At 41.8% G+C, this 26153-nt stretch overlaps 1 protein-coding gene across 1 annotated transcript; it reads left to right on the top strand.

Moving 5' to 3' along the window:
• Positions 1-14759: 14759 nt before the first annotated feature.
• slc39a7 (solute carrier family 39 member 7) lies at positions 14760-24821 on the top strand. Its single transcript, XM_046325335.1, has 8 exons — positions 14760-14913; positions 15546-15976; positions 16778-16946; positions 17218-17295; positions 17491-17613; positions 19683-19799; positions 22308-22504; positions 22750-24821. The coding sequence occupies exons 2-8, from the start codon at positions 15551-15553 to the stop codon at positions 23002-23004; spliced, it is 1365 nt and encodes a 454-aa protein (XP_046181291.1). The 5' UTR covers positions 14760-14913; positions 15546-15550; the 3' UTR covers positions 23005-24821.
• Positions 24822-26153: the final 1332 nt, after the last annotated feature.

Below are 26153 nucleotides of genomic sequence, written 5' to 3'. Positions count from 1 at the left end.
TAACGTGACCAATACAAAAGCAGTCCCCATTGTCACACGGATCAAAGAGACAAAAGCTCCCTATGATAACTTAGTGCAGCCGAGTGTTAACACATGAGCAGCCAAGGTAAGAGCCGGAAACAAAAGTGAGAATTTGAAACAAAAGTAGCCCCCCAAACTGAATTACTCAATGCAACATTTGTCTCTCTATGTGAGCCGTATCAAAACGAATAATATGGGCGGCTTTTGAAAGACCTCAGCCATTCATTGATGCTCCATGTGCTGCTCACAACTGAAGAGCAGCGCAGCATGCCCCACAAAGAGAATTAAAGTATTTAATATACTTAAACTTTACATTTATTTGTTTGACTAGATACTATTGAACTAAAAAGTTATCTTTAAAAGTCTTATAAAGACTGGTTTTTCTTTTGAATTGAGAAAAAGCCCTTTCATTTTGACATTTGATTCCGGAAAACGGTGGTTAGCCTCTTATCTTTAGACATATCAAAAAGGAAATCAGTACTTTTACAGTTACTTCGTCAACTTTTTTCCCCACAGAGGATGTTTAGAAGGTTCAATAAAGTTTGTTTCCTTTTCTGAACATCAGCCACTATTGGAAAATATAAGCTAGTCACCCATTTTCACCCATTCATCTTGAGAGGTCTCTTCAAAGTGGTAGTTAGCTGTTGAGTAGCAGGTAGGTTGTTCCACTGTCCCGGCAAGGAATCCAATGAGTCCAACTGCTGCATCTGGTCTGTGAAGAGGCTCCGTGCCACAGATACGACCTCTAACCCTGAATTCAGCCTTAACTACTGCTCTTGTATCACAACAGGTCATAACAGGTCACTGTAGACCACCTCAAGCATGGTTGCGTTCACATTGGTACAACAATGAAAGTGTACCGATGTGTCCAAGCTATGTTGAGATACATGAATGTACCTTAAAGACAAAAAAAAGCAACAAGACCTAGTTGAGGCCTAAAAACCGTAAAGTTTTTTTTTAAAACTAAAAAAACATTGAAATAAAACCCTGTTGCTCAAAGGCGTAGAAATTCGTCCTGAAATATTTTTTTCTCTTGTCTCCCTCAGATGTGTTCTTGCTTTAACTGTGTTGCCTTTGACGTCTGGCACACTTGTCCTACTTTAGCATCTTAACTCTTGCCTTCTCTGCTCTTGCATCCTTCTCCCTCGCGTTCTCCAACCCTTTCTGCCGTTCCTCCTTCTGTCTGTCGATTTCCTTCACTCTCCCCCTCCTCCCTCTCCCTCTCCCTCCCCCCTCTCTTTCTCTCTGTTGCTCTCTCTCTCTCTGTCGCTCTCTCTCTCTCTCTCTCTCTCTCTCTCTCTCTCTCTCTCTCTCTCTCTCTCTCTCTCTCTCTCTCTCTCTCTCTCTCTCTCTCCTCATTTCATGCAGCACTGGGGTTACCTAAGAGACTGGGCCTCAATGAAGAAAATCTCTTTTGGTACAATGAACTGGGCGAGAGGCAGGGGGGGAGAAGGGGGCAGGGTGGAGGGAGGGTTGGAATGAGAGGGGAAGATAGTGATGCAGATGCGGGACAGAGGAATACAAAATACAAAATGGAATAAGTGGCTGCGCTTGTGTGATTTCACCTCAATGGTCCATTTTTCAAGGGTCACCATTGGCGCCCCTTGGTCAGCCTGTTGGGCTGAGCTGTGCAGGAAACATCTCCCACATTTGTATGCTATGCTGTATATTTAACTAACCTCTTCCTATATCAAAGTGTTTGAAAAATAGATCTATATATAAAACGTATATAAATAATATAATAATATAAAACTGAGAGATAATTTTGTTTTTCATAGTGTTGTTTTCGTCTAGGTCTATATGGCGGCATTTATACAGGTGTCCCAATTCTGATCTTTTTTCATGAATTGGTCTTTTGACCAATCAGGTCAGCTCTGAAAAATATCTAACACACAAAGATCTGAGGTGATTGGTCAAAAGACCAATTAGTGGAAAGAATATCAGAATTGGGCTGCCTGTGTAGATGCAGCCTATGAGATTTACTTTCACAAACCTAATTGTACAGATTTGTGAAATATGATGGTTTTGGAGGGATTCGACAGTTTCATAGGAGTCATTTTGTTTGTTTGTTTGTTTACTCTGAATGTGAGGTAAAACTGCACTGACGATCAGACAGCTTTATTCGTCAACATCAACATGGTCACAGGCCCATGCAACACAACTTAACACATTTGCCCTAGAATTAAGTGAATTTGTCCAGTACATTTTTAAAAAAAATTAGTGATGCTTAATTTTCTGCAAGCACCTTATTGGTGATGTTAATGATACTATTGTTCTTTCCATTTTTTTTGGACTAGCATACAAATCTCTATTGCTCCAGTCTGTCTATTTACAACTCTCCTTAAAGCCACCCTTTGCAGAATGTGAGAAAACAATATGGCTAATCAAAGTTGTTTAGCTAATAATTACAACGAACTGTTGAAGTCAGTTACCACTCCCACTCCCGACCACAAATAGCAGCACTGTGAAGTAGGATGTTTGCGTATGTAGTTAGTCCCTATTGCGGCTTACCGCATTGACAACATGCTCTTCTTATTCCTATGTGTATTTTCTGTGCACATGCCAGGATAAATCGGAGATTGCCGCGGTAATGAATTTATCTGATCGCATGACCAGAAGCCCTGCATTGAAATGAATCGAAGGAGTTGCGGGGCGAGGAGTGCAAGGGTGGAGGGAGTGTGTGTGTGTGTGTGTGGATTTGGGGTGTGTGTGGGGGGGGTACACAAGTCCGATTTTCAGCGGCTCAAATGAAGTTATTTCCAGAAGCCTGTCCATCTGTTACCGTAGCAGCAGTGACCACGGCGTTGCCATGGCGAGGTCCACACAAAAGGGTGTGGCGTGGGAACGGGTCCAAGGGTCAGGAGTGAGGGTCTCCGGGTCAGAGGTCACAGCCAGCTGGACAGCACACAAGAGGAGGCGAGGGTGAGAAAAGAGGGAAGGAAGGGTTGTGCGCGGGAGCTGGCTGACTGGACACTGCTGGACATTAACATTGAACTGAGTGAGACAAAAAGGGGAGGGGACAAGGGAGGGGGCGAGGAGGGTGAGGGGTTCAGTGAGGGGGCCCACTGTCCAGGCTCTATAGGAGGCTCGGCGCATTAGGCCCAATATCCACTGATGCCTAATCGTGCATATCATTCGACAGGCAATTGACTCTGGCCAATGTCCACGCAAATGTGGCTATTGAGAGCCACAGAGGGCTGTGTGTGCCAGATCTGTGCCTAGATAAGTGATGCTCAGGGAAAACAATTGGGTATTTGCGACATTTCATTCAGGTCGCGTTTGAATCAAAAATCCTCACAGACAATAGAAAAGAATGAGAGGGCCAATTTATCACCATTTGCTCAATGTAGCAAAGAGTTCCAGGTGTTTCCAACCTGGAACACATGGACTGCATGGAACTGGTTTGAACACCAGACCACCACAGCAAAGCCTGAATCTCCATTCCCCCACAGGCATTAAGATTCATTCATTTCATATCAACTGCTTCTAAATCTGCAGTTATCAGGCCAAGCTAAACGTTCAAGTGTTCAAAATGGTACAGATCTCAAGTGCCAAATTTGAAATGTTAATTCAGTCTAAACTAACGTGGTGAGAAAAAGATAGAAAATGACCCACTGGCCCAAATAGCGAACCCATTCAGCACTATGATCCAAACGGTGGGTTATAACTGAATCAGAGGACAACACGTTATGACACAGGGATGGGGTGAATAGCTTACAATGCAATTAAAGCTACACCAACACCCCAATAGTAAACAGCACAGCCCAAAGACCCTAATGAGGAGGGGATGAAAGGCCATGATCCATGCGTCATGGCCGACAGTAATTGGATTAAAGGCAGCCATGGGAGAACATGGCAGACCAAGTCCAATGCCCCCGTTTGACACCTTTTGTGAATCGCCAGAAACACTGTTCAGAGCAAGAAGATGAGGGACCAAAGTGTTTAACGTTGCGTTGTAGCTACAGATATGCCCAAAAAGAGCGGTGGCTAAGATACACAACGGACACATTTTTATCAAGAGAGTTGACAACTCAATCTTAGATTTCTGTTAGTGTTCGGCTATATCCCATAATTTACAGAATAAACAAGGAAATATGGGAAAGTGTGGATGCATCTTTAACGAAATGTCCTAGTGTAGTTCGATCATTCAATGAACTTGATTTGTTAGAGATAGATTGTGCCACAGATTTTTGTTTCATTACACCAGAATGTGCATCTCCATTCCAATGATTACCATTTGAACGAGTAAAATATTCAAGTATACATTTTCAAAATGCTAAAAAAGGTAGGTAATAAAACACACAGTACAAAAGTTTTGGTGTGAATAACATTAATAATAATAGGAGACCAAGTGAACATTTGACAAGAGTGGAAGTTGGGATTGCCCCTTTACTGACCTTTGTTCATGCTAGATGCAGCAATGCCATGACCACATAAATTGTGCCACTTCCACTTGCTCTTTTGAGTTTCCAGACGTAAAGAGAAGAGGGCTATGTCTCTAGGAAATGGTAAGTTCCCTGGGTTCAATCTCTTTAAATCTCTACCCATGTTGATGTGACCCGGAGAGCCATTCTGTCCCTCCGTCCTCTCCCCCAGTGCAGGCTGGGAGAAGGACCAAAAATGGTCATTTTACACCAATGTGATAGTCACTTCCTGCCAAGATACATAGGGACAGAGTTCAAAGTATTCGGTACACAAATATATTTTAGGCCTCCATTTTCAGAGCCCATTTAATGTCTCTGTAGCCAGGAGGATCACTGAGCTGGAGTTGAGTCTCACCTATAGCTTCTAAACATGCTGGACTGATATGACACAGCATTCTAAGAAACTTGCTAGCTGGATGTAGATCGAAAAATTGTTTCCAAGGAGTTATAAAAATGTAACTCAAGTTCTGTCCTCCCTTTTGGTCTCATGGAATTCAAATTGAATCAAGCCAATTGTATTCCTCATTGTACAGTCGTGGCCAAAAGTTTTGAGAATTACACAAATATCAATTTTCACATAGTCTGCTGCCTCAGTTTGTATGATGGCAATTTGCATATATTCCAGAATGTTATGAAGAGTGATCAGATGAATTTCAATTAATTGCAAAGTCCCCCTTTGCCATGCAAATAAACAGAATCCCCCAAAAACATTTCCACTGCATTTCAGCCCTGCCACAAAAGGACCAGCTGACATCATGTCAGTGATTCTCTCGTTGTGAGTGTTGTGAGTGTTGACGATGACACGGCTGGAGATCACTCTGTCATGCTGATTGAGTTTGAATAACAGACTGGAAGCTTCAAAAGGAGGGTGGTGGTTGGAATCATTGTTCTTCCTCTGTCAACCATGGTTACCGGCCTAGAAGGCCAGCATCCCGGAGTTGCCTCTTCACTGTTGACGTTGAGACTGTTGTTTTGCTTGTACTTTTAATGAAGCTGCCAGTTGAAGACTTGTGAGGCATCTGTTTCTCAAATTAGAAGCTCTAATGTACTTGTCCTCTTGCTCCGTTGTGCATCGGCGCCTCCCACTCCTCTTTCTATTCTGGTTAGAGCCCGTTTACACTGTTCTGTGAAGGAAGTAGTACACAGCATCGCTCCAGATACGCAACTAGTCTGTACGAGATCTTCAGTTTCTTGGCAATTTATCGCATGGAATAGCCTTCATTTCTCAGAACAAGAATAGACTGATGAGTTTCAGAACAAAATTATTTGTTTCTGGCCATTTCGAGCCTGTAATGGAACCCACAAATGCTGATGCATTCCGGCGCGGCCCACGCTTGGATTGCGTCCTACCTGACAGGTCGCTCCTACCAGGTGGCGTGGCGAGAATCTGTCTCCTCACCACGCGCTCTCACCACTGGTGTCCCCCAGGGCTCTGTTCTAGGCCCTCTCCTATTCTCGCTATACACCAAGTCACTTGGCTCTGTCATAACCTCACATGGTCTCTCCTATCATTGCTATGCAGACGACACACAATTAATCTTCTCCTTTCCCCCTTCTGATGACCAGGTGGCGAATCGCATCTCTGCATGTCTGGCAGACATATCAGTGTGGATGACGGATCACCACCTCAAGCTGAACTTCGGCAAGACGGAGCTGCTCTTCCTCCCGGGGAAGGACTGCCCGTTCCATGATCTCGCCATCACGGTTGACAACTCCATTGTGTCCTCCTCCCAGAGCGCTAAGAACCTTGGCGTGATCCTGGACAACAAACTGTCGTTCTCAACTAACATCAAGGCGGTGGCCCGTTCCTGTAGGTTCATGCTCTACAACATCCGCAGAGTACGACCCTGCCTCACACAGGAAGCGGCGCAGGTCCTAATCCAGGCACTTGTCATCTCCCGTCTGGATTACTGCAACTCGCTGTTGGCTGGGCTCCCTGCCTGTGCCATTAAACCCCTACAACTCATCCAGAACGCCGCAGCCCGTCTAGTGTTCAACTTTCCCAAGTTCTCTCACGTCACCCAGCTCCTCCGCTCTCTCCACTGGCTTCCAGTTGAAGCTCGCATCCGCTACAAGACCATGGTGCTTGCCTACGGAGCTGTGAGGGGAACGGCACCTCAGTACCTCCAGGCTCTGATCAGGCCCTACACCCAAATAAGGGCACTGCGTTCATCCACCTCTGGCCTGCTCGCCTCCCTACCACTGAGGAAGTACAGTTCCCGCTCAGCTCAGTCAAAACTGTTCGCTGCTCTGGCTCCCCAATGGTGGAACAAACTCCCTCACGACGCCAGGACAGCGGAGTCAATCACCACCTTCCGGAGACACCTGAAACCCCACCTCTTTAAGGAATACCTAGGATAGGATAAAGTAATCCTTCTCACCCCCCTTAAAATATTTAGATGCACTATTGTAAAGTGGTTGTTCCACTGGATGTCATAAGGTGAATGCACCAATTTGTAAGTCGCTCTGGATAAGAGCGTCTGCTAAATGACTTAAATGTAAATGTTAAATGATGCTCCAGATACTCAACTAGTCTAAAGAAGGTAAGTTTAATTTCTTCTTTAATCAGGACAACAGTTTTCAGCTGTGCTAACATAATTGCAAAAGGGTTTTCTAATGATTAATTAGCCTTTTAAAATGATAAACTTGGGTTAGCCAACACAACGTGCCATTGGAACACAGGAGTGATGGTTGCTGATAATGGGCCTCTGTACGCCTGTACTGTAGATATTCCATAAAAATCTGCCATTTCCAGCTACAATAGTCATTTACAACAACATAAACAATGTCTACACTGTATTTCTGATCAATTTGATGTTATTTTAATGGACAGAAAATGTGTTTTTCTTTAAAAAACAAGGACACTTCTAAGTGACCCCAAACTTTGGAACGGTAGTGTATGTGAAAACGGCATTTCTATTATCTGTGATTGAAAACACAAGGTCCTAAAAAATCACAGGGCAGGTTTCAATGTAAAAGAAAAATTCAAAACGAGCTTCTAGCCAGAGGGCAGAGGTGGATGAGCTTGGATGAACTAGTACTACTCTCTGTAGTTACTCTCTGGGAGCTGTACTTGTACTCTAAAGCAAGTCATTTCTGAAAGAAGTCACTTACTTTTTACTCAGTTACATTTGACCAAATCACTTCAGTTACATAGATTTATATTGTTCAATTGTTGCTCTCAGAGGAAAACCTTGTAACTCCAAATGTGGTGATTATATATATATATTTACATGAATTGACACTATTTGTTCCCCTTTACGTCTGTGTGAACGTTTCACGACCCCTTGGCTAATGAAGTGGATTCAAAATACACTATATATACAAAAGTATGAGGACATCCCATCATATTACTGTCTGACAGGTGTATAACATCGAGCATACAGCCACACAATTACCATAAACAAACATTGGCAGTAGAATGGTCTTACTGAAGAGCTCCCTGACTTTCAACGTGGCACCGTCAGAGGATGCCACCTTTCCAACAAGTCAGTTTGTCAAATTTATGTCCTGCTGGAGCTGCCCGGTCAACTTTTAAGTGCTGTTATTGTGAAGTGGAAACATCTAGAAGCAACAACGGCTCAGCCACGAAGTGTTAGGCCACACAAGTTCATAGAACAGGACCAGTGAAAGCTGAAGCGCATAGTGCGTGAAAATTGTCTGTCCTTGGTTGCAACACTCACTACCAAGTCCAAACTGCCTCTGAAATCAACATCAGCCGAATAACTTTTCTTTGGGAGCTTCATGAAATGGGGTTCCATTGTCTAGCAGCCACACACAAGCCGAAGTTCATCATATGCAATGCGTCGGCTGGAGTAGTGGAAATGGGTTCTCTCTGGAGTGATGAATAACGCTTCACCATCTGGCAGTCCGATGAACAAATCTGTGTTTGGCAGATGCCAGGATAACGCTAACTGCCGCAATGCATAGTGCCAACTGTAAAGTTTGGTGGAGGAGGAATAATGGTCTTGGGCTGTTTTTCATGGTTCGGGCTTGGCCCCTTAGTTCCAGTGAAGGGAAATCTTAACACTACAGCATATAATGACATTCTAGATGATTTTGTGCTTCCAATTTTGTGGCAACAGTTTGGAGAAGGCCATTTCCTGTTTAAGCATGACAATGCCCCCGTGCATAAAGAAATGTTTTGTTGAGATCAGTGTGGAAGAACTTGACTGGCCTGCACAGAGCCCTGACCTCAGCCCCATCGAACACCTTTGGGATGAATTGGAACGCCGACTGCGAGCCAGGCCTTTGCCCAATATCAATGCCCGGCCTCACTAATGCTCTTGTGGCTGAATGGAAGCAAGTCCCCGCAGCAATGTTCCAACATCTAGTGAAAAGCCTTCCCAGAAGAGTGGAGGCTGTTATAGCAGCAAATGTGGGACCAACTCCATATTAATGCCCATGGTTTTGGAATGAGATATTCAACAAGCAGGTTTCCACATACTTTTTGTCATATAGTGTATCTGCATTCCCAGTCATGTGAAATCCATAGATTAGGGCCTAATGAATTTATTTCAGTTGACTGATTTCCTTATATGTACTGTAACTCTGTAAAATCTTTGAAATTGTTGCATGTTGCATTTATATTTTTGTTAAGTCTATGTTCAATGTTGCTGATCCATCCTCAGTTTACTTCTATCATAGCCATTAAACTCTGTAACTGGCTTCCTGGTGAAATCGCAGAGTAGTTTCCTTTCCTCTCCAGCAACTAAGCTAGGAAGGACGCCTGTATCTTTGTAGTGACTGGGTGTATTAATACACCATCCAAAGCGTAATTAATAACTTCAACATGCTCAAAGGGACATTCAATGTCTGATTTTTTTTACCCATCTGACAACAGATGCACTTCTTTGCGAGGCATTGGAAAATCTCAAAGGTCTTTGAGGCTGAATTTGTGTTTGAAATTCACTTCTCGACTGAGGAACCTTACTGATCATTTTATGTGTGGGGTACAGAGATCAGGTAGTCATTCAAAAATCATGTTAAACACTATTATTGCACACAGAGTGAGTCTATGCAACTTATTATGTGACTTGTTAAGCACATTTCTACTCCTGAACTTATGTAGGCTTTCCGTATCAAAGGGGTTGATCACTTATTGACTCAAGACATTTTCATTCAATTAATTATTTTTTTTTAAATCTAAAAACATAATTCCACTTTGACATTATGGGGTGTTGTGTGTAGGTCAGTGTAGGCCAGTGACAAAACATATCAATTTAATAAGGGGTGTGAATAGTTTCTAAAGGCATTGCATTTGAGTAAAAAGTATCTTTGGGAATGTAGTAAAAGTAAAAGTAGTCAAAAATGTGTAATAGTAAAGTCAAGTACAGATACCCTCAAAAATACTTAAGTAGTACTTCAAAGTATTTTACTTTGTTACATTACACCCCTGCATCCATGAAGTTATACGAAATATTTATTCAAGAAGGAGACTCACAGAGACTCTCCTAAACTTGCTTGGAACGCACACTATTATTTTAAGATTTCTTCTTCATCCCAGCCTACTAATACAAAAAGGAGGTACTTACATAAGCTGGATAACTCTTCTGGAGAAATAATAAAATAATTTGTGGATTTTTAATGCGTTTGAGCCAATCATTTGTGTTGTGGCAAGGTAGGGGTGGTATACAGAAGATATCCCTATTTGGTAAAAGACAAAGTCCATATTATGGCAACAACAGCTCAAATAAGCAAAGACAAATGACAGACCATCATTACTTTAAGACATGAAGGTCAGTCAATCCGGAAAATTTCAAGAAATTTTCAAGTTTCTTCAAATGCAGTCGCAAGAACCATCAAGTGCTATGATGAAACTGGCTCTCGTGAGGATCGCCACAGGAAAGGAAGACCCAGAGTTACCTCTGCTGCAGAGGATAAATTCATTAGAGGTAACAGCCCAAATAAATGCTTCACAGAGTTCAAATAACAGACACATCTCAACATCAACTGTTCAGAGGAGACTGTGTGAATCAAGCCTTCATGGTCGAATTTCTGCAAAGAAGCCACTACTAAAGGACACCAATAAGAAGAAGAAACACGGGCAATGGAGATTAGACCAGTGGAATTAGACCATCTGTCCAAATTTGCGATTTTTGTTTCCAACCGCCGTGTCTTTGTGAGATGCCTAGTAGGTGAATGGAAGATCTCCGCATGTGTGGTTCTCACTGTGAAGCATGGAGGAGGAGGTGTGGGGGTGTGGGGGTGCTTTGCTGGTGACAGTGTCAGTGATTTATTTAGAATTCAAGGCACACTTAAAACCAGCATGGCTACCACAGCATTATGCAGCAAATGAGCCATCACATCTGGTTTGCACTTAGTGGGACTGTCATTTGTTTTTCAACAGGACAATGACCCAAAACGCACCTCCAGGCTGTGTAAGGGCTATTTGACAAAGGAGAGTGATGGAGTGCTGCATCAGATGACCTGGCCTCCACAATCTCCTGACCTCAACCCAATTGACATGGTTTGGGATGAGTTGGACTGCAGAGTGAAGGAAAAGCAGCCAACAAGTGCTCAGCATATGTGGGAACTCCTTCAAGACTGTTGGAAAAGCATTCCTCATGAAGCTGGTTGAGAGAATTCCAAGAGTGTGCAAAGCTGTCATCAAGGCAAAGGCTGGCTTTTTTAAAGAATCTAAAATCTACAATATATTTAGATTTGTTTAACACTTGTTTGGTTACTGCATGATTCCATATCTATTATTTCATTGTTTTGATGTCATCACTATTATTCTACAATGTAGAAAATAGTAAAAATAAAGAAAAAACCTTGAATGACTAGGTGTGTCCAAACTTTTGACTTGTACTGTATATATATTTTTAAAAATCCCACCACTTGAATATTGATTCCCCTATTAACAGCTATTAAAACTGAAGAGATTACCATACAAATCAGGTATTAAATTAGTATATTAGACTAGTGTTTGTGAGTAATTGCGTTGACCTTTAAGATGTGAAGGTAGAATTTTAGGTGCATGATGCTGTCAAGTTTTGAAAACGAGTTACAAAAAAAAGAACTAACGCCAGCTAGTTTTTCCTGCTTTGTTAAAATAAATTACCATTGCTACCTACAGGTTATTCATAAGAAATAGAAAAGCTATGTGATCTGCTGTCACTAGCACAAACCATGTATCGTTTGTGTAATGTCTTAAAATGTATAAAGGTCTTACATACTGCGTGAATATGTTTTTAGGGTTGTTTTTACCACTTATGCTGTGTGTTGCATGTTGCTTTAAACTTTTGACACACTTTTGTATCATTCCCACCATTGAAAAGCAATCTGTGGGGTCCAAATTAGAAAAGGAAAACGTTTCAGTGAAATGACTGAAAAGCTTCATTTTCAAGACAGTCAAATCTAGTGCAATGGGTGACAACTGTGAGAAAGTGAAAAGAGCGGTGCATATGATTATGGGCAAGGGCAGGACTGGGCAGGCTGCAGACGGACAGAGAAAATAACATTTACCTTGAACTCCGGCTGCTCTGTCTCTAGGGCGGGGTCAACAATTGTGCAAGGGTCTGACAGGGTCAGGGGGAGGGAGGAACCAGGGACTGAGGCTGCCCTGGGGTCGTGGGGGCTACCCGGGGGGTGTGGTTGGAGGGGGGGGGGTATTGGCAGATTTAGGAGGCAGATGCTCAATATGCAGATGTCTAATCGAATTGTGGGATGTTAAATTGGTACCACTGATTTGCATCAATACAATAGGCCTCCCATCCCGCCTTGGGTTTAGGGGTCAACAGAGTTCCATTGCATGGAATAAGCAGCATCTGAAAAAGTGTGAACTTCATAAAGCAAGCAGACTGCTGCTTGGTGGGAAGACACAGAATTAAATATATATGGGATATACTTCCTATAAATGCAATATCTGTCGCTCTTATTTTAAATGTATCTCTATTCCTATAAACTTGTATTATATCAGATTAAGGGATATTGTATTCAGTGGTTAAAGGACCAGAGTAGTCAAAAACTAGATTTGTCCATGTTTTATATATATATTTCCACACTATGAGGTTGGAATAATACTGTGTAATTGTGAAAATTATGATAATGTCCTTTTAGTGTCAGTGCTGTTTGAAATGTCAACCTGTTTTGGCGAGATAGAGTTTTGGCCTGTCTCGTGACATCACCAGGCAGTAAATTAGTAAATTAGACCAATAAGAAAAAGAGTTCCAAACCTCTCTGTCAATAATTGTACGTTTTCTCCACCCCACTCAGACCACTCCCAGACAGTCGTATCTAAATTCTTTCTTGAGAAATTGCTCTTTTGTTAAGAAGCTATTTTTGTTTCTTTTTGGCCATTTTAATTGAAAACAATCACAGTAAGGGACTCAGAAATAATTTGATATTGAGATTTTTTCAAATCTGTCTGCAATTTGACTTTTAAATTGAACTGGGGCTGGGCCATTCCACCAATTCGATGCCTTTTGAGAAGTGTAACTTCATGAAAAAAACACTGGATTTCACACATTTTTGTAATTCTGTCATAAAGAGCACGTGTTCAACTGATAAAAAAAGATGTTTTCCCATTTTAAAAAAAAATGCTATAGTAAGTGCCTATGAAGTGCCAAATATAGTAACAGGTTGACTGTCACATGGTTGACGATTTCATCTTAAATCAGCTACAAATCCCCTTTTGATTGGGGGAATGGAAGCTTGTTGTGTGCAACAGGAAGTAGCAATTGAACGCAAGCTTCACATTTTATTTTATTTTTTATTGTTTGAATATTTCTAGTCTGTCTATCTATGGGTAACAGGGTTGACATGTCATGCTCAGCCAGCTCAGTTTTCCACCACAAAACAGCAAACACAGTAGAACCAGCTCACCTGCTTATACACTATGATTTGACTATTAGATGTTCAATGTTTCTTTTGAAAAATATTTTAAAAGGAACAGTTTCACCTAAAAAGAGAGTTCAGTTCACTTAATAACAGGATTGACCTTAAAATGAGGGACAGATGTAAATGAATCACTAATTACACTAAATGACTTTGTCAAAGCAACAAAATAACTAGAGCTTTTCAATTAGGGTGAAAACTTGGACAACTGTGTGGTTTAAGTGACAGAGGGTGCACGGAGGGACGTATCAAAATGCTGGATTTTGGCACTTTAGTGTGTCTTTATTCATATAGAAAATAAATGTGATTTATTTAATTCCCCATGTGGTCTATATTAAAGGGCACTTACTTTAACATAACAGGCTTTTAAAATGCAATATTGGGGCACAATTTCTACTTGAAATATCAAAGGGATGCAAAAGGCACTATTGTCAATGGGAGAGCCAGGCAGAGCTGAGCTCTCGAAACTTGGAAAAGTAGGATAAAAGTATGACAAACTTAGATTAGGGTTAGGGTTGAACATAAGGCTGGGCTAAGGTTAGGGTTATTGCTAGGGTTCGGGTTGAGCCAGGGTGTGGACCACAGGAGGTTGGTGGCAGCTTAATTGGAGAGAACGGGCTCGTGGTAATGGCTGGAGTGGCATTAATGGAATGGTATCAAATACATCCAACACATGTTTTCCATTCCATATGCGCCGTTCTGTTATTATGAGCTGTTCTCCCCTCATCAGCCACCTGTGGTGTGAACATGAAGCCATGGTTAGGGTTATGGCTGGGGTCAGGGTTGAGCCAAGGTATGGACATGGGACAAGAGGAAAGTGTGCAGAGACATGGCAGATGAATGTAAACATGGCTCAACTGTAATCCTAATCCTTTTTTTCTCAGTCCCCGAATAGAATGATACAGTATTTCCATTCCATCTCAATACAAGTTTTGTTAATTGGAATTCCATTGCTTTTCATAGGGAAACTTCAACATCAAATGTGGTATTCCTGTCCTGATATTGTGAAATATTCCCATTTCTAATAGTACAAGTGTAGAAGGGTAGCCTAGAATGCTTCATTTAATTAGGCCTACATTTTTTCCAGTCTTCATGTGGAATCTCAGAGAGCAATACATGTAAACTGTAATACAACACACTCTCAGTTGAAAGTAAACCTCCCCTAAATAAGATCATTCCATTATTGGTCGTTGTCTTTTCCAAAGTTAACTTTGCAATAATTTCCCTGAAAATAGTAGTCAGAGAGATACAGAAGAGGTTCATACACAGTCAATCAACTAAGCAAAACAGAACCGACTGCTTAAAGCAGACCAGTACTGTGACAAAAAAAAATCACTGGTAAACGGCTTGAGTGGGACGCCTTCATTCATCCACCATATTTGAGTCCGCATCCTGCTTCTCTGCAGGATGCGATTACAAAAATATAAGTCTCGCGATATTATGACACGTACTCTTTAGTTACACCAGCGAATGAAATCACGCGAGGTTTCTATTCATTTGACTAAATGCCACGTCTGAGAACGAATAGACACTTTTGAGATCTTCTGTTGGGAATAATTGATCTGATAAACCGTTATCACTGACCCGCAACATTGCATACTGCCTATCCGTGCATAATTACAGCAGACAGGTGAGTTTAGGGCAATTAGTTTATACTGCAACATTGTCATTACCGCTAACAACTCCAATTACCTAAGTTATGTAGGTAACGTTTACCCATTGTTTGCTAGTGTACAATGCTAGTTAAGTATCCCGCCAACTGATTTTGCATGCAAATCTAAACTGCGACATCTGCATTCTGTTAATCGCATTCATAGGCAGCTATTGTTGATGTGGCTAACTTAATGTTAGCCAAACAGTTAGTGGCTAACTTGCTAGGCGTTAGGTACAACAACAATTAACATACAGTATGTTTCAAGCCATCACTTTAATAACACGGCCTAGCTAAGTTAGTTACCCAGCTAGGCTACTAAACCCATTTGGGACCCTGGCCCTCTTCCTTAGTGTTTGACTCCTCATACGCCCCTTGTACGCCTATTGCCTTAGCAGAGGGCCATTATGCTGTTAGGTATAGCAGATGGGATGTTGATAATGTTAATTGTTGTCTAACTAGCTAGTTAGCCTAATATTTGTTCCATAACTAGCTAGCTAAAGCCACCCACTGTAACTACCCACAATCTAAAAACAATAAGATGTTGCTGTATTGCTGTACTATAGTAGCCTGTTGTAACCATAGATCTTCCCTTTGGGTGTCTGTCCCAGGTGAGATGATGGCCCATGGACGTCTGCTAGCACTGTTCACAGGAGCGGTGCTGTTGCTGGCCGCCCAGCTAACTGTTGCTCACAGTCACTCTCATGACCATGGGCATGCACATTCGCATGGGGGTGGCGGTTGCCATGGTCATTCCCATGGTGGTCAGAAGCTGCACCAGGGGGCGAGCAAGTGGAGTGCTGAGGCCAACCTGCCCCCAGCAGAGGAGTCGCACCACGGTCACGCACATGACCACGGACATGGTCACGCACATGACCACGCCCATGACCATGGTCATGCTCACGGACATGACCACGCCCATGACCATGGTCATGCTCATGAGCACAAGGAGGAGAGTGGACACGGGCACACCCAAGGAGGGGAGAGGGTGAAGAGGCAGGTGGAGGGAGAGAAGAGGGACATAGTGGAGCTCTGGATGCAGGTATTGTCAGTGGAGGAGACCTTGGAGCCATACATGAATGGACATGGAATGTGTTCTGGATATTTGATACATTATTATTGTCCAGAACCTGTGCTACATTTAGATGTCCGTGAGTGGTTATAGCCTACCTTCAATCAAATCATATGCAAAATGTCATATCTTTGTCTGTCGGTATCCCTCCTGTTCGTTCCAACAACCTCCTGACTTTCCCTGTGCAAACATAGGTAGCCTATCTCTCCAGATTCAACGGATCACTGCTGTAGGTACAAAAGCAAACAAAGTTACTGCTTTCACTTTTCAACAGACATTTTGCCAGTGAGTCTGTTGCTAAGTTTGATGTCGAGTTCTATTGACTAGTTTGGCTTTGACAACTGGACTAGACAACCTCAGCAGTGTACTGCCATTAACTTTCTGTTGGTTTTGACTGCAGAGCGAGATGTCTCTGTTATGAAGTTTACATTTTTATTTGCAACAGGATTAGGTTTCTTAGACACCGTTTTACCATTATTTAAATGTGCTGGTCAGCACAACTCAGGTGGTCAACTATTTAGGTACTGTCAATTGAATTGGACTGAAACTGGAATGTATATATTCGGCATTCAATTATTGAAAGGCTTGGAATCCAAGCACTTTTGTAGACAGGAAGTAGCTTTTCCTTATTTGATGAAGTTCATTAGATTGGTTGGAGACCCTTGGAAACTCGGCACAGCCATCCAAGTGTGAGATTATTTTACCACACACAAGCACCCTGTTAAAGTGGTCCCTTATGACCTGCTGTCTATGTTTCTCTCTTATTGTTAGGCCATCGGTGCCACTCTGCTGATCAGTGCTGCTCCCTTCCTCATCCTTTTCCTGATCCCGGTCCAGTCCAATACAGACCAGCACCAGAACCTCTTGAAGGTGCTGCTGAGCTTCGCCTCTGGTGGCCTGCTGGGAGACGCCTTTCTGCACCTCATCCCTCACGCCCTGGGTTAGTGAACCTATCGCAAGTATCGCCACGGTACATTTCTTAATTAAGTGAAAATAATTGATTGCTTATCTATTCTATTGAATATGTTTAAGTATGATTCTGGGATTTCATCTTTATGCAATAATCAGTGAAGCAAATTTAAGCTCTAAGATGAGCAACATTTTTTTGATTTATTGGTTTGCAGTTAAAAGGATGTAGTCATGCCAGTCTGTTTCTTTGTCTGTTTTTTTCTTTCTCTCATTTTCATTCGCTCTCTTGCTTGTTTTCACAGAGCCTCACTCTAACCATGGAGACGAGGGACAAGGCCACTCTGACAGTGAAGAATCACAGTATCATGGCCACTCACATGGTATAGCTCCATCGTGTTCTCTTCATTTACCATCACCATACTATCCAGCATATCCATTACATACCAGTATTTAGCATGCTTCAGAATGACACTGACTCACTCACTTCTACTCTTTATTATTTATTTATTTGATTGAGTCTGGACCCATTTTGGCAAACAGCATGTCCCTGACGGTGTTCCTTATCACACCTGTAGGTGCTGCCCATAGTCACATGATGTCAGTAGGGCTGTGGGTTCTCGGTGGAATCGTGGCCTTCCTGGTGGTGGAGAAATTTGTTCGCCTCCTGAAGGGTGGACACGGACACTCCCACTCTCAGGGTAGGTAATACATTTTGATTTGAGTTTGTAGCACGGGCAAAAACAGAACAACAATTTGAAATGATGCATGTGCCCCTGCTATTTCAAGGCTACATCCATTCAATAAGAGCTTTCTTTACCATAACTCACATGCCTTGAAATGATCCCTCTGTTATGCAATGCATTTTTTTGCCTATTGCCCACTTCTGCCCTTGTCTATATATATCTATGTAATGCATGCCAATTGTTATGGAATATTTACATTTGCGTCATTTAGCAGATGCTCTTATTCAGAGTGACTTACAGGAGCAATAAGGGTTAAGTGCCTTAAGGGCACATTTACAGATTTTTCACCTCGTCGGCTCGGGGATTTGAACCAGCGACCTTTTTGTTCCTGGTCCAACGCTCTTAACCAATGCTCCTAGATTAAGTTTTAGGAGCATAATTACACTACACTACCACACTCCACCCCCGGGGGGCAGCAGCTGGTTGTTTAACCTCTCTAGGGATAAGTGGGATGCTAGCGTCCCACCTGGCCAACATTCAGTGAGATTGCAGAGTGCCAAATACAGAAATACTCGATTATAAAAAAATTGGAAAAGATACAACTGTTTTACGTTGGTTTAAAGATTAACTTCTTGTGAATCCAACCACTGTATCAGATTTTTTAAATGCTTTACGGCAAAAGCATACCGTACGATTATTTGAGAACATAGCCCAGCAGACAAATCATCACAAACAGTAACCAGCCAAGTAGAAGAGTAACACAAGTCAGAAATAGAGATAAAATTAATCCCTTACCTTCGATGACCTTCATATGGTGGCACTCAGAAGGCATTTATTGAATAAATGAATGTTCCTTTTCGATAAAGTCTCTCTCTATATCCGAAAACTTCAGTTTTCTTCGCATTTTCTTCAGAAATCCACAGGCTCAAACGCAGTCACAACAGGCAGACAAAAAAATAATAATTGTATCGGTAAAGTTCATAGAAACATGTCAAATGATGTTTATATTCAATCCTTGGGTTGTTTTTAGCCTAAATAATCTATAATATTTCAACCGGACAATAACGTCGTCAATATAAAAGGTAAGCAAGAAAGGCACTCTGGTCGCGCGCATGAAACACAGCAGGGTCCACTCATTCCGACTGCTCTTACTCCCTAATTTTTCAGAATACAAGCCTGAAACAATTTCTAAAGATTGTTGACATCTAGTGGAAGGCATAGGAACTGCAATTTGAGTCCTAAATCAATGGATACTGTAATGGCATTGAATAGAAAACTACAACAAACTAAAAAAACCTACTTGCTTAATGGATTTTTCTCAGGTTTTCATCTGCCAAATCAGATCTGTTATACTCAGACATTATTTTAACAGTTTTGGAAACTTTAGTGTTTTCTATCCAAATCTACTAATCATGCATATCCTTACTAATTATGCATATCCTATCTTCTGGGCCTGAGTAGAAAGCTGTTTAATTTGGGCATGCTTGTCATCCAAAATTCCAAATGCTGCCCCCTACCATAGAGAGGTTAAGTGCTCTGCCAAGAAAATAAGTCTTGTGAAGCCTTGATAAGAAGGATCTGCAATCAGTGATTTTTGTTGTTGTTGTTATCCTTAGTTTTGGTTCAGGCCTTTTTGTACTGTTTTTGTATGTTTTTGTATATATTTATTTTTATCACCATGAACAAATGATAATCTGCTTGGGCTGGCCGACTCAGGTGTCAGGACGGAGCTGGCCCTGAAAACAGGTAAAGTGTCTGTCTCCTGGGCACATGCATATAACATGGTCCTCTCACATAAATGTGCACATTAAATCAGGTTGCAGACCATTTAGCTAGGCCTAGGACCCCTAGACCTAGTGAATGCAGCCAAATCATTAGGCTAGCGAGTTGGTTTCGTAACCCGACCTCTGGGTCCATTTTGAAATCTGGCCATTGATGAGATTTTCCTCTAGCTGAGAGTTGCTGTATGGTTGGGTGATTTGATGCTACTCCTCTACTTTTGGAATAAGGCAGGGTCAGTAAATCAAAGAGTTATGCGCAACATTTTTTATTTTCTTTCCTATTTTCTCGTCTCCTATTTTCAGCTGCTCCTAAGGCAAAGGAGAGTGACGGGGAGAAAAAGAAGAAGAATGAGGGTGAGAAAGATTTAAAAGAAAACAAAGATGAGAAGACTCAAAAAGAAGTGGAGGAGAAAACTACAGGTAAGATAGTTGAATAATTGTCACTTAAGTTGTTAGTGGGCAGTTTGCCTTCACTGAAATGGTTCTTTTAAAATCTCAAAACCACTTTTGCTCCATGATAATATTTACTTTATGACAACATTTCAGTTACCAGCATCCCATCAAGCCAGTTTCTCTGTTGTATGTAACTATTGCAATGTTGTGATCATTGTCCACTCTCCCTTCTCAATATTAAGCAGTGGCAAACTCTTTTTGGTGATTTCTGGTACATCAAATTAAATTGATCACAGCATGTTTTTGGACTCATTCAGAAGTTTTTAACCTCATTTAAGTGCAATACCTTTGCAAATGTATGTAGAAAGGTCCATTTATATTCCCAAAACTTCAATTTAAAATGATGCTGTCGTGGCTTCCTGTTGACAAGACATTTTGATAAATATCCCAATGTCAAAACGGTTCATGTTTCCAAATCAATAAGTAATGATTCAACAGTTCCTGATATATTGAAAACAAACAGTTTAAATAAAACATTCTAAAAAAGAACATGTGCAAGAATAGTAATCAGATTACTTGTATTTATTTTAAACGAGCACCTTATAAACTGCACACATCTGAGAATAATTTTTACATCACTGGTTAGAAGAGAATTTGTTGCGTCATCTAAATTCTAGAATGCCGGCTCGAAATTCTGGGAGTCTGCTGGAACGGGGCAGAAACAAATAATTTGCTTTAACTTCAACGAATCACGACCTTGCATAGGATATCAATAGTGCTGAGCAATTAACCGAAATGGCAATTATTTTGTTTAATTATTTTATTTTTTACTCCCTTTTTCTCCACAATTTTCAATCTTGTCTCATTGCTGCAACTCCCCAACGGCCCGCCAAACCGCGCTTCTTAACACCTGCCGGCTTAACCCAGAAGCCAGCCACACCAATGAGTCGGAGGAAACACTGGCGACCGGGTTCAGCCTTGCAGGCACCCGGCCCATCAAAAGGAGACGCTAGAGCGCGATGACCCTCATTCTGCTTTCTTTTTTTGGCCCCACTGGCCAAACTCTCCTCTAACCCGGACGACGCTGGGCCAATTGTGCGCTGGCCTAAGGGACTCCCGGCCACGGCTGGTTGTGGCACAGCCCGGGAATTAACCCGGGTCTGTAGTGTTCTTTATAATTATCATGTTTTCCGAGCTAAACTAACTACAATGACCACAATCCACTGCACGGCTAAATTAGTCCGGTCTGTGTCTCTTTTACATAGAGAGCAGTTTCTTTGCGAGGTATCTCTACCTGAAAATACATAATCTAAGTGATTTATAGTTGTCATTCAGCAGTCAAAAGTATGCCTTATTTACTTTGAAGAACTACAAAATTGTGTTTTGTCAGATAGCACAGGTGGCAGCAGCTCTATAGAGGTGAGATGATGGAATGGAATAAAATAGTGATAAAATAAAACAAGTAATATAAGTAACTGAAATATTTGATTTGAAGTAATGTGAATAAATGTGGGTTAATAAGTGATAAGCAGTCATGGGCAGTCACTACCATCATGGGACTTGTATTGTTTTCTGTGTTACAGCATGCAACCCACACAATGCATAGTGCATTTCATGTTTTGTTTTTTTAAATAATCGAAACCGTAAATCGTGTTATTTATTTTTTAATCGAACAGACTTCCTAAAAGCAGTAATAGCTCTAGATATCAACACGGACAATTGGGGTAAGGCCATCAACTTTTTATTTTTTCCCCCACTCCCTTTTCCCCCACCCAATTTCGTGGTATCCAATTGGTAGTAGTTAGTCTTGTCTCATTGCTGCAACCCCCGTACGGACTCAGGAGAGGCGAAGGTCGAGAGCCATGCGTCCTCCGAAACACAACCCAACCAAGCCGCATTGCTCCTTGACACAATGCCCATCCAACCCGGAAGCCAGCCGCACCAATGTGTCGGAGGAAACGCTGTACACCTGACGACCGTGTCAGTGTGCACTGCGCCTGGCCCGCCACAGGAGTCGCTAGTGCGCGATGAGACAAGGATAACCCGGACGACGCTGGGCCAATTATGCACCACCCCATGGGCCCTCCTGGTCGCGGCCGGCTGCGACAGAGCCTGGACTCAACTCAGAATCTCTAGTGGCACAGCTAGCACTGCGATGCAGTGCCTTAGAACACTGCGCCACTCGGAAGGCCCTGCCATCAACCTTTATACAGAGAGCGCCCCAAATTGTCTGCCATTTGAGCTTAAAAATCCTGCGATGGACAGGCACGTGTAACAAAATCAACGGTACCAAACTAAATATATGAAACTTTTTTTTAAAGCAATCGATTTAATGCATTTGTGATGACTAAACTTTTATACAATAGTGAATGTAGCACACTCAGACATTTTTACAACAATTACATGTATTTATTTGTACTTCAACCATGGAGAGAGTTAACAAATGCTCCTTAGCACAATTTAACCAGGTGCTCTAGACTAGAGTCCATAGGGTCTGTGCAGCAGGATGAGTGTTTGACGTCCCTATCAATATAGACATCAAGGTGTCGGGCTACCTGAACCTGGCTGCTGACTTCACACACAATTTCACTGACGGGCTGGCCATCGGGGCATCGTTCCTGGTAGGCCCAGCAGTAGGCACAGTCACCACTCTCACCATCCTGCTGCACGAGGTGCCCCACGAGATTGGCGACTTTGCCATCCTGGTCCAGTCTGGCTGCACCAAGAAGAAGGTAATGCACAAGCTTCAGCTTTTCACAATGATTAATGTTACACATACTGATGTCGGACAGGAAATGGAAATGTTCGTGACTATGTATTGAAACATGCTCGGTACAACATCTGTCATGACGACGACACAAAGCCTATTGACACATGGTGGCAGCAGTAGGATTCGTGTCTTTTCTGTTCCAACAGCCTGTATGAGAAAGTCTCTGTAGGTAGAAATGTCCATTGACAACTTCCTCTTTCCCATCAGGCTATGTGTCTACAGCTGCTGACAGCCTTGGGGGCTCTTGCCGGCACAGCCTGCTCCCTATTGGCTGAGGGGGTGGGTGCGGCCGCCACAGCCTGGATCCTACCATTCACTGCGGGTGGCTTTGTGTACATTGCCACGGTGACGGTTCTGCCTGAGCTGCTGGTTGGCCGCTCCAGTCTGGGCCAATCGGTGATGGAGATCCTAGCGATGCTGGTTGGAATTTACATGATGGTGCTCATCGCAGAGTATGAGTGAGACAGCGAGTCATCAAAAAGTAAGGGCGGTAGAGGGAGGGAGGGATTTAGAGGAGGAGCAGAAACTGAATGTGAGATGGATTTATACGATTGGAGGGAAAGATACTGATGGAGTTTAAAGGAGAGGGTGAGAAGATGAGTGACAGACATGGCTTTCACAGGACTGGACTAGATTCCAAAGGGGACTTGAATGGGGAGTAGCATTTCAACACAAACCATCTGCAGGATGATGAGCAATAAGATATGTACTGTACAAAGTTCTCATCAGCATGTCTAAGTCAGATAGGTCATCAAACCGAGACTTAGGCAAGCTACGCAGATGACTTGGGAGTTGTAGTTCATCGTCCATTTATAATTGCAGAGTTTATTCCCTTTTGGTCATAAAAAGGCTAACCAAAAAAGTGTCTGTTTAAGTTGCCGTGAACTATAGTTAAAATTAAAATCAAGAATTGCAATCATACCAATATGTTTAATGCTTACTTTTGCCTTTAATTGTACTTGCAGAGATCACAGATTGAACACAATAGAACTAGACAGAAAAGTGGTTAGGGCATTTTCCTGGGTTTAAATTCAGGGTTTATTTGGATCAGAGTATGTTAGTCTACAACTGGAACATTCCAATGAAATGAAAAGGGCATAATATAACGTATAGTCCATAAACCAGGTCCCCAAACAGCAGCCATCTTAGATACTTGACATATATGAGGCCAAGAGGCTCCTGAAATGTCATCAGCTTCCGGAATGTGACTTATTGGGAAACATGAATAAGCTGTTTTAGATGTCTACAGCACACGGCAGTTACTGACCAAGCCACTTGTTTGTAACGGTTTTCATAACTGTTGCATGCTTTCGAGTTGCATGAAAATCATGAGTTGTACCAGTATGTGACAATATCTATTAATTTAATTATTACTCAACGGGTAAGTGATGTAAGCTGTGCTTAGAGGACCATTGGAGTATGATTAGCTTTATAGTGAATAAATTGCTTTAAATGTGCCCGTCACATGAATTACCTTCATAATGTGGAAATACAGTAAATTAATGTATTTAGGGTGGACGAGCCATTTGGAAACTGAACCGATTATCCAGTGACAGGAATTGGGGAAATAGATACAGTCCATCAAAACAAAATTTCTTCCACCCTAATTCATCTTAATGTGTCTGGAAGGAATGTTTGACCTACCTTTGAACAACTGAATGATGAATCCTCTTCTACTTTTGTTTAGTGTTAATAAGCCGCGGTAGCAGGTTTTGTTGAATTGTAACATTTATTCATTTTTATTCACGTGTACTATTCTTTTTTTTTTTCTTTAATGGGTGTCTGCTTTCCCTCCACTCTTGAATAATACAGTAGGCCTTATGTGTCATAAAGACAATCAATGCTGTAGCTGTAATGTGGTTAGAAAGAGCTCCTTCACCCTAAACCATTCTGTATGTACACGACTGCATCTCTGGGCTGATTCCAAACCAACCCCACGCTGCTATCCCCATTTACCTTGTTGACTTTTTTGTTATGTATCTGAGATGGTTTGTATTGTCAATATTGTATAGTTAAGCTGCTTTACCTAGGCATTTGTAATAAGTAGGTTGTTTCCATCCAAAATGTATTCCTTTACATTGCCAGTTTTATCAGATGCCTTAAGTTGTTAACATTGGCTTATAGTTGGGTGCAATGGCTTGATTTGGAATCAGCTTTTAATCAGAGGGACCAAGTAAAAATGACTAATGTTAAAGTGGTGGGTGGGAGATTTAGTAAGAGAGTATGGTGGAATTTGTGTTACTTTGTTTCCTTGACTATTCATTAAACAATTAAGATTCCCTTATAGTGTAAACATTGTATTTTACTGGGTCTGTGTTTCTCATTAGATAATGCAAGAGAACATGAAAAATACAAGCAATTCAATACTTGATTAGTTTATAATCCAACCCAGGCTAGATATGGGGGGGGGGATTAACAACCGATCACAAACACAAGATGCAGGCAACGTGTGACCGTATTCTTATATATAATATACATACGCTAAGTGTACAAAACAGTAGGAACACATTCCTAATATTGAGTTGCACACCCGTTTGCACCCAGAACCACCTCAATTCTACAAGGTGTCGGAAGTGGTCTACAGGGATCCTGGCCCATGTTGACTCCAATGATTCCCACATTCGTGTCAAGTTGGCTGGATGTCCTTTGGGTGGTGGAAAATTCTTGATACACATGGGAAACTGCTGAGTGTGAAAATCCCATCAGCGGTGCAGTTCTTGACAGACTCAAACCAGTGCACATGGCATCTAATACTATATATACACCCCATTTAAAGGCACTTGACATTTGTCTTGTCAATTCACCCTCTGAATGGCACACATACACAATCCATGTTTCATGGCTTAAAAAGCCTTCTTTAACCTGTCTTCTCTCCTTCATCTACACCGATTGAAGTGGATTTAGCAAGTTACATCAATAAGGGAGCACCGCTTTCACCTGGATTCACCTGTCAGTCTGTCATGGAAAGAGCAGGTGTTCCTAATGTTTTGTGCACTGTGTATGTAACTGCTCTGCTTGCAATATAGTTAAACTTTCACGTTTACCACAACAAAAATGTTGAATTAAAGCAAGCCCGCATCTTTACTTGTGAAGTCATCGTCTAGCTTGATCTTGTTCTTGATACCATGTATTATTTTGAGGTGCTTTCACTGTCACGCCTATGCTAATATTGTTCAAATTCGCTAGCTAGCTATCCAACAACTGTAACGATGTGTTTGAGACAAGTGCTCATTGTGCAAATGTATGTTTTCAATAAACATTGTAGACGAAATATAGTTACATGTCAACAATCTAAACCAACCCCGTCTGTTTTGTTGCTAAACAGCCAACCTGTCTATTGGAGAAGCAGTTTGTGCCCAGAGCCATATACACTGAACAGAAATATAAACGCAAAAAATAGTGTTGGTCCCATATTTCACGAGCTGAAATAAAAGATCCCAGAAATGTTACAAACTCACAAAAATATTATTTCTCTAAAATGTTGTGCATAAATGTGTTTACATCCCTGTTAGTGACCATTTCCCTTTGCCAAGATAATCCATCCACATGACAGGTGTAGCATATCAAGACGCTGTTTAAACAGCATGATCATTACACAGGTGCACATTGTG

This window comes from Oncorhynchus gorbuscha, linkage group LG24, assembly GCF_021184085.1.
Source record: "Oncorhynchus gorbuscha isolate QuinsamMale2020 ecotype Even-year linkage group LG24, OgorEven_v1.0, whole genome shotgun sequence".
In the NCBI taxonomy this organism is placed as follows: Eukaryota; Metazoa; Chordata; class Actinopteri; order Salmoniformes; family Salmonidae; genus Oncorhynchus; species Oncorhynchus gorbuscha.
This window is presented reverse-complemented; position numbering and strand designations above follow the sequence as displayed.